We start from the raw sequence: 15,318 nt of genomic DNA, 5'->3' as shown, positions 1-15,318 counted from the left end.
CTGATGACACAAAAGAGCCAATTAGACTGAAGAGAGCACCTGACTTGGTCCAAGGCCAGCTCCTCTGGCCTGTCTGCAGCACTTGTCTAAAACTGCCCCAAAGTAGACAAAATGTCCTGCAGCTGTGACTCCAGAATCTTGGGAGGACTACCTGCTTTTGAAAACCTCCTGTGAACAGCAGAGCGGTTATAAAGAACCCCAAAGGAGGAGACACTGAGGCTTCCAGAGTTGCCAAAACCCAACACCTGAAGCAACCACTGAACCAGTCGCCTCGGACCAGAGTTGAAGATGGCCAACGGTGCCAACAAGATTCCACTGTCCTTCAGAGCTGAAGTCCATCGTGGTTTCAACCCTCCTGGACTCGCTGACATTGACTGCAGCCTCTGCACGCAGGCTCCCTCTAACACGACAGCTCCGGTAAGGTAAAATCCGATGCTTGAAGACCCTCTGTACCAGTCACCCCTAGGAGAAGAGGACCAAAGATGACCCTCTCTTCCCCCTTCCAGGGCTGCTAGCTGCAGGACACACCGGGATTTCGCTGGACCAGGTTTGAGGGGCGGATAGGCCGGTAGGACTGAGGCCAAGTCAGTGGGCATCCTACTCTTCTTAGTTCAGCACAGCTTATTCGGTCCTTCTCTTCTTCTGGTAGGTTCTTGTCTGAGGAGGCAAGGTTAAGGGTTGCCCCTGAATACTAGATTTATGGGTGTCACAGGTAAGTATAGTTCTGGACCAAAGGGTCCCTTCCTTTTGGTTGGTACACCCTCTATTATGCCATCCTCCAGTGGGAGGGGGGCATATGCCTCTCTGGTTGGCTAGGTTCCCCCATCTGCAAGATGGCAGGAACAGAGTTGTGCTTCACCTCGCCTACCCCACCTGAGGGGTAAGGTTGGCAAAGGTGGGCACAGCTTCATTCCTCACTTGGTTTTCCCGCCCCAAGTGGGGGTTAGAACGAACAAACACACACACACGCTAGGGTTCTGTTGAAGTACCCCACGTACTTTTTGCCTAGTACATTGATGAAAATGTGACTGTGTACGGCTAACCAGGCCACAGAACCGGTGGTCCTCCCCTAAATTGTACCATTGTTTTCCACAATTGGCACAACTCTGGCCTACCTATAAGACCCTGTAAGGGGTCCCTATGGTACCAAAGGGCATGGTAGCCAGAGAAAGGCCTCGGAGGGCTGCAGCATCTATTATGCCACCCTAAGAGACCTCTTAGACCAATCATGCACCATTGCAGCCTGCGTGTTTTGGTGCATCCCTGTTTGCCATGCCTTCCAATCAATGCATGAGGCATGGGTGCGCTATACCTCATGTATAGACCTATCGGCATGAGCAGATAGGCCCCTTTAATATCGAAGTCCATTTTTAAATATTATAATTGCAGTAAAGCCATATAAAAGTATATGGACTGGAAACTAGTCATTACGAGTTTCAGAGCACCATAATGGCTTTACTGAATCCCGAGATGTTAAAAAAAACACACAACCCCCCCACCCCCCCATCCTTTTCAATCAAATTAATAGACTAACATGTCCACTTATCACATTTCATATTTTACTATACTAATTCACCACTAACCCTTTATGGGTTCAGAATAGCGTGCTACTCGCCGAAAAATGTGCTTTAACACCTCATTAGGGGTAGCAAGCACTATATAAATACAACCCTTTTTCCCCTCTTCTATACCTCCACTATCCTTCTCAATTCCAATAACTGACTAATATCCACCACTCAAATTACTTTCATATTTCACCATACTAATCACCACTAATTCTTTATGGGTTCCAGAGTAGCGTGCTACTCGCTGACAAAGATCTTCAACACCCCATCAGGGGTAACAAGCGCTATAAAAATGCAAGAACAATTGTTACTTACCTGTAAACAGGTGGTTCTCCAGTATTGGTGTCTTTCATAGATTCACATGCTTGAATATTCCCCGTCGTCGAAGTGGGAGTCCCACGGTAAATAAAATAGCAATAATGCTAAAGATATATATATATATATATATATATGAAAAACATAATACATAATAAAGGAGAGGAAATACAACTGAAAACCTCTAAAACGATTCCTACATAGGAATGCATGGTAAAGAGAAAAAACTATTTGTAACACATTAGTGTCATTATGTTAGTCCAAATTACAGCCAATCAGGCACTAACACCAACCATCTAGAACCTTCTCTTCAGAAGCTCAAGCCCTCAGATTTTCGTAGCACCAAAGTGACCAAGAGTGCATGAGGAGAAGAGAGCCTCTGAGGGGAGAAGGGTGGGTCGCATGTGAATCTATGAAAGACACCAATACTGGAGAACCACCCGTTTACAGGTAATTAACAATTGTTCTTCTCCAGTATTAGGGGTGTCTTTCATAGATTCACATGCTTGAATAGAATAGAAAGCAGTAACCTCCGAGAGCTGAAATTGCTAAGCACATATGGAAAGCAAGACAGTAATAATAATAATAGTACAGTCATGTAAAACATCATAGCAATCACAGCAAAAAGAGCAAGGAGGGGGGAACAGAGGCTCACCTTAATGGAAAAGATGGCGAAGCACTGCCTGTCCCACAGCGGTATCCGCTTCATTGATGGCATCCAAACAGTAATGCTTGGTGAAGGTGTGCCTGCTGGACCATGTCGCTGCATCTGGTGAAGAGGCACACCAGCAAACAAGGCGGTGGATGAAGACATCGCCTCTGTAGAATGAGCCCTCACTGAAGACTGCAATGGTTTGCCAGCTTGTAAATGGCAGAAGGTAATGGCTGAAGAAAGCCAACGGGCAACTGTTGGTTTGGAAACTGGATGCCCCTTACGCAGTCGTCCGTAAGCAATGAACAGTTGATCGGACTTGCGGAAGGAGGCAGTTCTGGCAATGTAGCATTTAAGGCATCGTTTGATGTCCAAAGAATGTAAGCGCTGTTCCGCCGGAGAGCTTGGGTCCGGAAAGAAAGCTCGTAGGAACACAGGCTCATTCAGATGAAAATCCGTAGGCACTTTAGGTAGGAAAGAGGGGTTGGTGCGAAGCGCCACTCCATTAGGTTTGAAATGTAGATAAGGCGGCTTGACAGTAAAAGCGTGAAGGTCGCTCACGCACGAGAGGAAGTCAAAGCTAAAAGCAGCGCAATCTTCCAGCTGAGGAATTTGATATCCGCCTTATGGATAGGCTCAAATGGTGACTTCATAAGTTGAGATAGGACAACATTGAGGTGCCAAGATGGAGGAGGGCGCCGAACAGGTGGGAACTTGCAGAAGAGCCCTTTGAAGAATTGCCTTATGATTCTGGATGAACAGAGGGAAGAAGAACCATCATGTCGAAAACGAGAGATTGCAGCTAGGAAAACTCTCAGGGTAGTATGTGAAAGTCCTGACTGAGCGAGACTTAAGAAGAACGGAAGAAACTGCTCCGTAGTGGAATGGATGGGATGGACATTCGCTGCCACGCACCAATGACAAAATCTCTTCCACTTGAGTTTGTAAGTTTTGATGGTAGACGGAGCCCTAGCCTGAGCAAGGATGTCTCTGCACTCCTGAGATATGTTCAAGTTTGCGAATTCAAGGTGCTCAGGTTCCATGCCGACAACTGTAGCGTGGAGGGGTCCGGATGGCACACTTGGCCCCTGTCCATCGTTAGGAGGTCTGGACGGGGTCGCAGAGGGATGGGCTCGCACTGGGACAGCAGAAGCAATTCCGAAAACCATGCCTGTCTGGGCCAACGAGGTGCGATCAATATGATGTGGCAGGGCTGTCTCCGCATCTTCCACAGCACCCGGGGTACTAGCGGAATCGGCGGAAAAGCGTAAGCGAATAGATCGCACAATCGAGCAAAAGGGTATTCCCGCACACACCCGGGGTGGGTATGCCAACTTGCGTAAGACGGGCATTTCCGATTCTCCGGTGTTGCAAAGATGTCTAGAGCTGGGCGACCCCCATCGGTGGAACACAAGATCCAGAGTCGGCTGGTGCAGTTCCCATTCGTGCGTTGAGGAAGTGGACCTGCTCAGAGAGTCCGCCAGGATGTTGGACACGCCCGGCAGATGGACAGCTGTCAAGGTGATCTGATGTTGGAGAGCCCAATCCCAGATCGACTGGGCCAAGCGAGACAGATGTGGAGACTTGGTTCCTCCCAGTTTGTTCACATAGTGCATGCTGGTGGTGTAGTCTGTTTGGATAAGCACTGACTCCCCGTGAACTACAGGTAGGAACGATTTGAGCGCAAGGAAGATCGCCATCAACTCTAGCCTGTTGATATGCCACTTGCGTTGGGGCGGAGTCCACTTACCTTTGATGGATAGGCCTTGGAGATGAGCGCCCCACCCCTCCAGAGAGGCGTCCGTCGTGAGCGTGAGATCTGGTGCGTGAACGAGGAACGACGTTCCCGTCTCCAAATTGGTTGGCTGTGCCCACCAAAGCAAGCTTTTTCTCATGCGGGCCGTGACCGCGACTAGGTCGTTAAAAGACCCGGAGACCTGAAGCCACTGTAAGTCCAGTTCCTCCTGAATGGGACGGGTTCGCAATCTGCAATTTGGGATCAGTGCGATACAAGATGATGCCATTCCCAAAAATGACTTTAACGTCCGAACAGAAACGGGCTGTTTTCTTCGAATGAGGGAGACCAGACGAAGGATCTTTAGTCTACGCTCCTGCGAGACGAACGATTTTGAAAGTTTCGTGTCTAGGATCGCTCCCAAGAAGTTTCTCGTTTGCAGAGGCACAAACTGTGACTTTTCGACGTTGATGGTTACCCCCAGGGATTGAAACACCTGCTGGCAAAGACGAGTGCCCTGACATAGATGATGGTGAGATTGAGACTTGAGGAGGCAATCGTCCAAATATGGAAAGATTTGAACACCCTGGAGACGCAGGGGAGCCACCACGGGGGCCAGTACTTTCGTGAACACACGAGGAGCTGATCGCAGCCCGAAGGGCAGGACCTTGAACTGATAGTGCATTTGTCCCACTTTGAAACGCAGGTACTGGCGATGTTGTTAGATAATTGGGACATGAAAGTACGCGTCTTGAAGGTCTATGGTGGTCATGAAATTCTCGCTGGATAGAAGACGCAGGATTTCCAGTAATGTCAGCATGCGGAAAGATTGACACTTTAGGAACTGGTTGAGAGCCCTCAAATTCAGAATGGGTCGCCAATCTCCGGTCTTCTTGAGTATGAGGAAGAATCGAGAGTAAAACCCTTCTCCCCTCTGATGTTTCGGGACCACTTCGACTGCCCCCTTTAAAACAAGAAGACGGACTTGATGGTAAAGCTCCCCGAGGTGTGGATGAGGTGGGCCAAAAGGTGGAGTACGAGGAGGAATCGCGACGAATTCTAAGGTATGACCCCGCCGTACAATGTCCAAAACCCAGCGGTCCGAGGTGATGGAGGACCACTGAGAATAAAACCGAGAGATTCGACCTCCAACACTTTGGGGATGGCAAAAGTCATTGGCGCGTAGGAGTGGAGCTTCGATAGGAGGACTTTCCCCTATAGGGTCTGGAGGGCTGCTGACGAGTCTGCTGAGTGGAAGTGTAACGCTGGTTGCCCTGATTGTAGGAGTGGTATTGTTGCCCTCCTCGAAAATTGGAAGAAGTGCCGCGTCCACGCGCACCTCGAAAGGACTGCTTCCGGAATTGCAACGTGCTCAAAGACTTTGCCGTATCAGTGTCTTTCTTAATGGACTCCAGGGCGTCATCGATGTGAGAACCGAAGAGCGATTCACCATCATACGGCATATCCAGTATCTTGGATTGGACTTCCTGCTGGAAAGAGGTGGATTTTAACCAACCCTGGCGTCGGAGGGCAGCTGCACTTGCAAGCAGACGGAAACCTGTATTCGCATCGACTGCACAGTTGATCATTTCTTCCGAAGCTCTCTGCCCATCATGAAGAATCTGCTGAGCGTCCGCCCTGGAAGCTTCTGGTATAAGATCCATTAATGCAGATATGTCTGACCACATCTGCCGGTCATAGCGTCCCAAAATGGCCAAGGCATTGGCCGTACGGATAGAAGTAGAAGCCATGGTTGAAAACTTGCAGCCGAGAGCGTCTAGGCGTCGACCCTCTCTATCCAGAGGTGTGGTGATTTAAGACGCTGGGTTCCTGGCTCGACGCTCTGCAGCTTGAGTGACTACTGAGTCCGGCTTAGGGTGAGAAATCAAGCATGCCGGAGAACCAGTTGGGGCCTTGTATTTTTTCTCAAGGCGCGGTATTTGAGCAGTTAACGAGTTTGGAGCTTGCATGAGTTTAATTCCCTCCTTCCAAACAAAATCGATGATTGGAATCGTGTGGACCTGCTTATAAGGCTTATCCTTAAAATCGTAGAGGAAACAGTCCTCCTCACGTTGCGATCTAGGTAACTTGAAACGCTGAGCCGCTTTGTCCATTAGTAGATGAAAACTGGCGATATCTACAGGAGGTGATTCACCAGAGTTTCCTGGCTGAGGATAGGGCGTCTGTGCTCTATAATCGTCCCACTCTGCCATATCCTGGTCACCTGCATCTTCGTCCGAATTGTCAGGGACCTCTCCGTCTTCACGTTCTGGGACCGCCTCATCTGCATCGTGCGGATAAACAGTAGTATGGATCCTGATAGACGCCTGAACCTGAGACGAAGTTGTAGGTGGCAACGTTGGCGGAAGAGACGGTGGTGGCAGTGCAACAGCAGCAGGAGATGGTACAGGAGTACCTTGTGGCGTTGCTGGAAAGCGACGGTTGTAATGGTCCAACATATGTTGGAGATTTGAGATTAAGGTTAATGGTATCGTAGCCATAGGCACTTGGACCAACTGCTCCTCAGGTTGAGACTCTTGGTCTCCGCCATCTTCGTCAGTGTCCGAGTCCTGACATTTTATAATCAAGTCAGAGGGGCTATGGGCTGCCCCAAACGTGTCACCTTCGTTTTCAGAGTCACTCTCATGCTCGGAGGTAGTGGCGAACATTGGAGAAGGTGGTTGCGGCTCTGGAGCCAGGATCTGTTGGCACGGAGCCTTATTGCGACGATGGGTGGAATCAGCAGAGGATCCTGAAGTCTTCAAAGGCAATGAGGAAAATGAAACCGGTGCCACCGTCGACGGCGCCGGAACTGATTTTGCTGTCGACGAGGATGATTTTGAAGAACTCATCGTCGACGGAGTCGTCGACGGGCGATCCATCGTAGACGGAGTCGTCGACGGTGCAGTAGTTGGCGGTGTAGACGTCGACGGCACGGGCGTCGACGTTGCAGCCGTCGACGCGGGCAGAACCTCCGTAGACTGAGTCCTCGTCGACGGGGCTTTGGTCGACGGAGTCTTGGTCGACGGAGTCGTCGACGACGGCGAAGATTTCTTGGAGACTTTAGTCGACGAGGATTCTTTCTTCTTAGTCGACGAGGTGATGGGAATCGTCGACGGGACAGGCTTGGAAGGCAGAGAAACTCGTCGACGTGTATGCTGTCGACGAGACCGTCGTCAGCGTCGAGGATGCAGTCAGTGCGGTTCTCGTCGTCGGAAAGCTCGTAGACTGTCCCGTCGACGACGGAACTCTAAGAGACGTGGAAACACCCCGGGAGGCAGAAGAAGACGCCTGAGAGCCAGGTCTCGTGGGCGTAGTGGTAGTAGGAGTGGTAAGTGACACCACAGAAGCCAGAGGCAGGGCCAGTTTCTTCTTTTTGAGGAAAGGAGATGGAAAATCCTGTACACTACCACGCTTAGAGGCAGAAGAAGGAACAGATTGAAAACTTTCTGCATCTGACAGGGCAGAATCTTTGTCCTTTAGACGTTGAAGCCAAAGGAGAAGACGGCCTTCTCTGTCCTTAAGAGTCTTAGTAGAAAAAGTTCTACAGAACTTGCAGCTGCCAGCCTCATGATCTGGGTATAAACAATAAATACACTTCTGGTGGGGGTCCTTTTCAAAAAGGCGCAGCTTCCCACAAGAAGAGCAAGGCCTGAATAAAGACTTCTTACTTGACATGTTGAGAAAAGTCTGGAACTAGAAGTTGAGAGGTGAAGAACTGAGCAGAGCTCAGGGAGACTCCCTTCACACGACGTGCGGTAGAAAATCTGAGGGCTTGAGCTTCTGAGAAGGTTCTAGAGGGTGCTAGCGCCTGATTGGCTGTAATTTGGACTAACCTAATGACACTAATGTGTTACAAATAGTTTTTTCTCTTTACAATGCATTCCTATGTAGGAATCGTTTTAGAGGTTTTCAGTTGTATTTCCTCTCCTTTATTATGATATATATATATATATATATATATATATATCTTTAGCATTATTGCTATTTTATTTACCGTGGGACTCCCACTTCGACGACGGGGAATATTCAAGCATGTGAATCTATGAAAGACACCCCCAATACTGGAGAAACCTCTTTCCCTCTGCTACCCTTCTCAAACCAAATAACTGATTAACCTATCAACCACTCAAATTACTTTCATATTTCACTATACTAATTCAACGCTAATCTTTCTTGGGTTCCGGAGTAGCGTGCTACTCGCCGAAAAAGCACTTCAACGCCTCGTCAGGGGTAGTAAGCGCTATATAAATGTAATTACAATACTATATATATAGGTCTTAAGGGCAATCAAAATAGTTGGATAGTAACATTCATCTTTTATTCAAGCCTCTTGGCTCCATCTTGCTTAATACAACAAATAAAAAAAGTACCTGGCTCTTTTTTGTTGGAATGGTAGTGTTCCTGTTGATAAGTTTGGTAAAGACGCCACCAAGTGTTTCAATACCAAGGGAAAGTGGTGTGACATCCAACAGGAGAACATCTGTGACATCACCTGCCAACACACCGCCCTGAATAGCAGCTCCAATAGCAACAGCCTCATCAGGATTTACCGCTTTACTAGGAGCCCTGCCAAACAAATCTTGAACAGTCTGCTGAACCTATGAATACAAAAAAAAATTGCTGTAAAACATTTGCACGGGTTATACAAAAACAGGAAATTATGAAACAAAAACAATTTACTCCGAGGCACATAGTAATTAAAATATCTTGGGTTCTGTGCTTTGCCTACATCCTGCTAATCCAGTAGAAAAGGTTTCAGGTGGCAACTCTTGGAGTAACCATTAGTAATTAGGCTTAGATAGGAAAGGCCCACCAAGAGAAGTATCTTTTCTAGCACCAATTGCACACCGAAAAAAGTTCAGTAAAAAAAATATATATTTTTTTAAAAATCACATTGGGTGCATTGGATACAAAGCTCAGGTAACATGAAGCAAATACAAAGTAGTGAAACTACAATTCACTGGTATAATTTGGACCAGTCCTTGAAATATGCATTCAAATTGGGAACACACTCAATGGAATCCATTGAAAATTCCATCTGTGACAAACCGTTCTTCTCTGAATCAAATCTTTATATCCTGGTCAAAATCATTTGTAGGAGTAAATGTCTCAAATAAACGCACAGATGCAATATGCAGAACAAAGAGCAAAGCTCAAACCTCTCTAAGCATGATGCTGCTGGTAGACATTGCTGGTAAATCTAAACATCCAACGTATGGCAGGCAGAAGGTCTTAACGACAACAGCAATGTTACAAGGTACCTGTGCATCTCCATGTATGCATTTAATAGATCAAGTCTGAAAGCATGTGGCCTTAGAAACTGAGACGTTACCAGTCTTTGTAGGTGCTCCTTATATTAGGGTAATGCTTTAAAGACAGACAATGACAGTCTTCTCATTCCATGATGGACAGGCCTCCCACTCACCTCCACATTCAAATATCCACCACAGATGAGGAAGTAGGGGCAGTAGTGCACAGGGAGGAACACTGGAAATAGGCAAGACTGAGCAAGCAACACTCCAGAGACCGCAAAAGAAATGGAAAGCGGGAGGAAGGGCAGGCATAACCAATAGAGAAAGAGGTGGTCCGCTAACAAGCAACTTAGGCTATATAAATATGGGGCAGAAACAGGCACAAAAACAGGAGTGGTGGATTAGGGTGTAGAACAGTGAAAATCAAAATTATAAAAGAGCAGGTAGGAAATCTTAGCAGCTGGAAAGGCGGAAACGAATAGTTTACCTGTCTGTGTAGTTTTGCAGCTTGAAGATCTTTCTGGATTCAATATGCTGTGCATTATTCCGCGGTCTTGTGGTTGTGTACGAAATCATAGTCTTTTCTTTGGGTTTTTTTGTAGCCCAGGTGAGCGTCGGCGTCTCACCTCTTGCTGTATTTCCGGTGACGTCGGCACGCTTCCTGTGGAAGCTCCCACTCTTGGGCACCATCTTCGGATTCTTTTTTTCGTGTTTGTTCTGTTACCGAAGTTATGGCAATGTTCCACTAAGTTATTCACCGCTTTAACCTTTAAGGCGTCTTGTTTCAGTATTGTCTCTGTTTCTAACCACCTTTTTTCTCCCCAGCCTCATCTTTCTGGCGGAGGTGGGTGGGTTCGCTAGTGAATCCAGAAAGATCTTCAAGCTGCAAAACTACACCGACAGGTAAGAAACTATTCGTTTTGCAGCGTGAATCTTTCTTGATTCACTATGCTGTGCATAGACTTTGTAGCGGTTTCTCATGTTTGTGGCAGCTGGGTAGAAGATGAGCGTTGGTTATTGACTATGTGTTGAAGCACCTTTTGTCACTTGTGCTTCCTTGTTTTCATGGGCAGCATTTCTAGGGAGGCCTTGTGAAGTGGCTCGAAAGGCTCTTTCATGAGTTCCGTTAGGACTAGGTTATGGTTCCATGCAGGTGGCGGCACCCTCTTTGGTGGTGCGATCCTTTTTGCTCCCTCCAGGAATCTCTTAATGACTTGTGATGTGAAGAAACTCTTGCACGTTTCTCCCCTTGTGTAAGCGACTATCACTGCTAAATGAACTCTTAATGAGGATGAGCGTAGGTTCTTGTCGAGCTGTTGCGTGAGGTACTTTAGCACTGTCGAGTCCCTCTGCATCTTATTGTGTAGCTTTTCTCTCCTGCACCACAATGTAAATCGCTTCCATTTTGATACATAGCACTTCCGTGTGCTGGGCCTTCGTGCCTCCCGAAGTACCCTCAGGGTGCTTTCTGGCAGTTTCAAATGCGCAAACTATCTTCAGGAGCCATGCTACTAGGCTCAGGCTCTCTGGCTCTGGGTGCAGCACCTCTCCGTTTTGCATGGAGAGTAGGTCCTTTCTTCTCCCAAATATGTGGGGTGCACACTGTGTCATCTCCAAGATCTGTGAGTACCATGTCTGCCTGGCCCACTGCGGTGCGACTAGTATCAGGGTCATGTTGCTCATTCTGCACTTGCTGAGTACCTTGTGCATCAACGGTATCGGGGAAAAGCGTAAGCAAATGTCCTGGACCAGTCTATCCATAGGGCATTCCCCAGGGACCCCTCCCCGGACTGCCTGAATGCGAAATTTCGGCATTTTGGTGTGTTGCAAATAGGTCCACCGACGGTGTCCCTCACCTGTCGAACAGCCTCCTTGTGTCTTGTGCATTGAGCTCCCACTCGTGGGATGCCGATGTCTGTCTGCTGAGCCAATCTGCCTCCACATTGTACTTCCCTGGTAGATGTATGGCTAACAGGTCTATGTTGAGTGGTATAGCCCATCTCCATATCTCCTGCGCTAGCCTTGAAAGCGGGGCTGATTGTGTCCCACCCTGCTTGTTGATGTATAACATCGCTGTTGTGTTGTCCGTCTGGATCAACACTCCTTGCTTGTACAGTTTTGTCTGGAATGCTTTCAACGCTAGGAAAACGGTCTTCAACTCCAGGTAATTGATGTGTTTGACCGCATCTGCTGGTGTCCACAGTCCTCTAACTCTGAGTTTCTCAATGTGAGCGCCCCATCCCTTCTGGGATGAGTCTGTGGTGATGGTCACAGTTGGCGTTGGTGGCGCCAGAGGCTTTCCCCTTGTTCTGTTCCTTATGTTCCACCATGCCATTTCTTTCTGCACCGAGTGCGTTACAACCACTAGATCCTCCCAACGACCTGTAGCTTGTGACCATTGCTCCTGTAGCCATTCCTGTAAAGGTCTCATGTGAAGCCGTACATTTGGCACTAGGTGTATGCATGATGCCATCATGCCCATGATCTTGCTCGCTGTTCTCTCTGTCCGAGCTTGCCCCTTCCGGTAGAGCTGCGTCTCCTTCACCAGCGCTCTTGATCGCTTCTCGCTGGGGACCACCTTGCTCTGCAAGCTGTCGATCTGTGCTCCCAGGAAGATTTTTACTTGTTCTGGGTCCAGTGAGGATTTCCTCCAGTGGATGGAGAAACCCAGGTTCATCAGCGTGCTCGTCACTCTCAGTGCGTGCTGCTTGCACGTTTCGAAGGAGCTTGCTTTTATTAGCCTGTCGTCCAGGTAAGGGTATATGTGTATTCCTTCCCTTCATAGGTGTGCTGCGACTGTTGCGAGGCACTTTGTGAAGACCCTTGGAGCCGATTTGAGTCCGAACGCCAGGGTTATGAACTGGTAGTGGTCTTCTCCGATGGTGAATCTGAGCAGATGCTTGTGCCCTCTGTTCATTGGGATGTGCAGGTAGGCATCCTTGAGGTCTAAGGTGACCATGAAGTCCCCGCCTTGCAATTGAGGAAGTACCTCTTGCAGGGAGGTCATTTTGAACTTTTGCGTTCTTATGAATTTGTTCAAGAATCTTAGGTCCAGGATGGGTCTCATCATTTCGTCTAACTTTGGTACCAGGAAGTACGTTGAGTACACGTCCCTGTTCCTTTCTCTGTAAGGCACTGGTTATATGGCCTGCTTCTGCAGAAGCTCTTGCTTCTTCTTGAAGGTGCTCTAGCTCTTTCTTTGCTAGTGGTCTTTTCGGTTTCCTGTTTGTTGGTTTCCCTTCAAACTCTATGCAGTACCCGAACTGTATGATGTTGAGAACCCATTTGTCTGAAGTAATTCTCTTCCACTCCTGGAAGAAATGCTTTAGTCTTCCTCCCACTGGTCTTACATGTTGGCATGCGTTTAGTTCGTGTAACTCCTGAACGGGGTGTTCAGGATGCTGTGTTGCACTTCCGGCTTGAAGCCTGAAATCTTGAGCCAGGCTCCTTTCCGTGATGCCCATCATCCTGAGTCTGCTGGAGGTGTCTGCTCCGTTCAGGGCAGTTTTGAGGCAAGAATTTTCCACATTCTTCCGCTCCTCGACCAGATGTTCAGCTCTTTGCTTGAATTCCTGAGGCATGTTCTTCACTAACTGGCCCAGCTCATCCATGATCTGGTACATGTGTCTGTTGAGCAGTGCGGTTGGAATTTGCCATACGCCAGTTCATTGCGGCATTCCGTTCAATTCTTCTCCCCACGAGGTCCATCCTCTTGCTTTCCTTGTCTGGAGGTGGCCCAGAAGTAGTAGGCACATTGGCCCTTTTCCTTGCCGTGGCTGCGATGATGGAGTCTGCCGAGACCGTGCCCTGAATGTAGGGTGGGTCTTTGGAGGAATGCTTATACTTTTTCTCCGTCCTGGGAGTGACTGCTTTGCAGGTTGCAGGCTCCTTGAAAGCCTCCTTCTCCTGAGCCATGACGCTCTCGAGCATGGGCAGGTACTGGCTCCTTGTTTGAGTGGGAAGCAGTGTCTCTGATGACTGTTGTAGACCCCAATGTCATCCAGCGGCGAGGGCCTCGAGGGATACGTGTCTACATTCTCCTCCGGGCTCTCTGGTTCGACGTCTTGCCAGTCTATCTCCTGAGTCTCCACGGATGCAGACCCGAGGAGAATCCTGCGGTCGTCGTCCCCTTCATAATCGTAGTAGGAGGCCTCATCTTCTTGTTCGTCGAATGCCTCGATGCTTCCTGACTGTCCTTCGACGTCGTAGTCCTCCTCCTCCGTTATCTCGACTACCTGTGCCTTAGGTTTCGTCGGGATCATGAAGTCTTTCATCCTGGCATCGAATTCTTTCTTTCGCTGCAGGATGTTTTCCATCTCGGCCTTGAGCCGTCTCTTCTTTTTCTCCATTTCGGCCGCGTGTTCTGCGTCGAATGGTTCGGCCTGTCTTTTCGGCGGATAGCTGTGCGCCGAGCCGATCTTCGGCGTCTAAGGTTTCGGTGCCGAGCTGGCTTTCGGGTCCTTTGCCGGGGCCGAAGAGGTCTTCGGGTCTTTCTCCCTCGACGCCGAACGCTCCTTTTCGGGGAGGTTTTGACGTCTTTTGCTGTTCACCAGCTCTCGGCGTCGGGGACTCCTTCTCAGAGGGTCCACTGGGCCTGGGTGTAGCTGCGATCCGAAGTTTTCAGCATCGGCGCTTTCGAGGCCTTGCCCTCGTTTTTTCGAGACTCAGTCTCTCGGGTATTTAGGGGCCGTAGAGACTCCTACCTTGTACGGAGTCTTCGTATTATCGGTCTCTACCGTGTAGCCATCGTCTTCAGCGTCCCTGCTCTCGTGGTCGACCGGTAGGCAAAGGTTGCAAACCGGGTGTTGGTCCTTTTGCACGTACTTGTGGTGGCAGTTACGGCAGAATTTGAAGGGAGTGTTGTCCATCTCATGCGTTCAGGGGGCCCCCTGAGCGTGCATTCTCCGATGGACGTCGAAGTTCTGGAAGATCTTCTTCTCCTTCGTCGTCCTCTTCGATGACGTAGTCTCCTGTAGTCTTTTAATATCCTTTTCGTCCAAAAATGCGTATTTATCTTCTTTCTTCAAAAATGTCTGGAGCCCTTTCGGGAACGATCCAGACCCAACCGTGGAAAAAAGAATCTGAAGATGGCTGTCAAGTCTGCTGTGGCTACAACTTACAATGTGAGCACAAGAGTGATGGTAAAACCCCATTTGAAAGAGAAGGCTAGATACCCGCGATGGAGAAGGAAACACATTGTATCTTCATTCATTCTAAAACAATGCTTGCCCGTGTTGAGGAGACCCTGGGTGTTAAATGGCGGAGCAGGGTGGACACAGCTGAGGTCAGGTTGCCGTTCTAGCGTCTCAGGGCAAGAGAGCAGCAGAGCTAACTAGGTGTGCGTTCCACAGGTGAACTGCGCACTTCAACTGTAACCGTTCCCGAGTGAAGAAGCGTTTTCTCTTCATGCATGGAACTCTAAGCTGTTGCGTTTCTAGAAGACTTCGAAGAATTTTGAGAAAGAATTACGCATGCGCAATATGGGATACAAATTTGTCCTAAGGTAGAAAAGTAGTTTGAGTGAAGTTAACTCGGAAGGTGTTTGTCGTCGTTCAACGGTAGGAAATAACCGGAACGCTGAACTGTTGAAAAGCAATGTAAATTTCTCAATGCATGGAGCATAACTTTGTTTCTTCAGACTATTATCGTTCTCAGTTTAAGTTTACTCGTAGCTAGGGTCAATTCATATTTGAGTGATACAGACTTCACAGTACCAGAGGTTCCAGTTAAAGCAATTTAAGCCACATTAAATAACAGTATCAGGATCTGTTATAAGAATACTACCTTACAATAAGA

The 15,318-nt window shown here is 48.3% G+C and overlaps 1 protein-coding gene across 1 annotated transcript in view; it reads right to left on the bottom strand.

Annotated features, from left to right (window-relative positions):
• The window catches only part of HSPA9 (heat shock protein family A (Hsp70) member 9), a 360,992-nt gene that overhangs the window by 156,719 nt on the left and 188,955 nt on the right, over positions 1–15,318 (bottom strand). The window contains exon 11 of the mRNA XM_078653348.1: positions 8,641–8,868. Within this exon, the coding sequence (XP_078509474.1) occupies positions 8,641–8,868 (228 nt within the window). The remainder of the gene's footprint in view (positions 1–8,640; positions 8,869–15,318) is intronic.

Source organism: Lissotriton helveticus, chromosome 7, assembly GCF_964261635.1.
Source record: "Lissotriton helveticus chromosome 7, aLisHel1.1, whole genome shotgun sequence".
In the NCBI taxonomy this organism is placed as follows: domain Eukaryota; kingdom Metazoa; phylum Chordata; class Amphibia; order Caudata; family Salamandridae; genus Lissotriton; species Lissotriton helveticus.
This window is presented reverse-complemented; position numbering and strand designations above follow the sequence as displayed.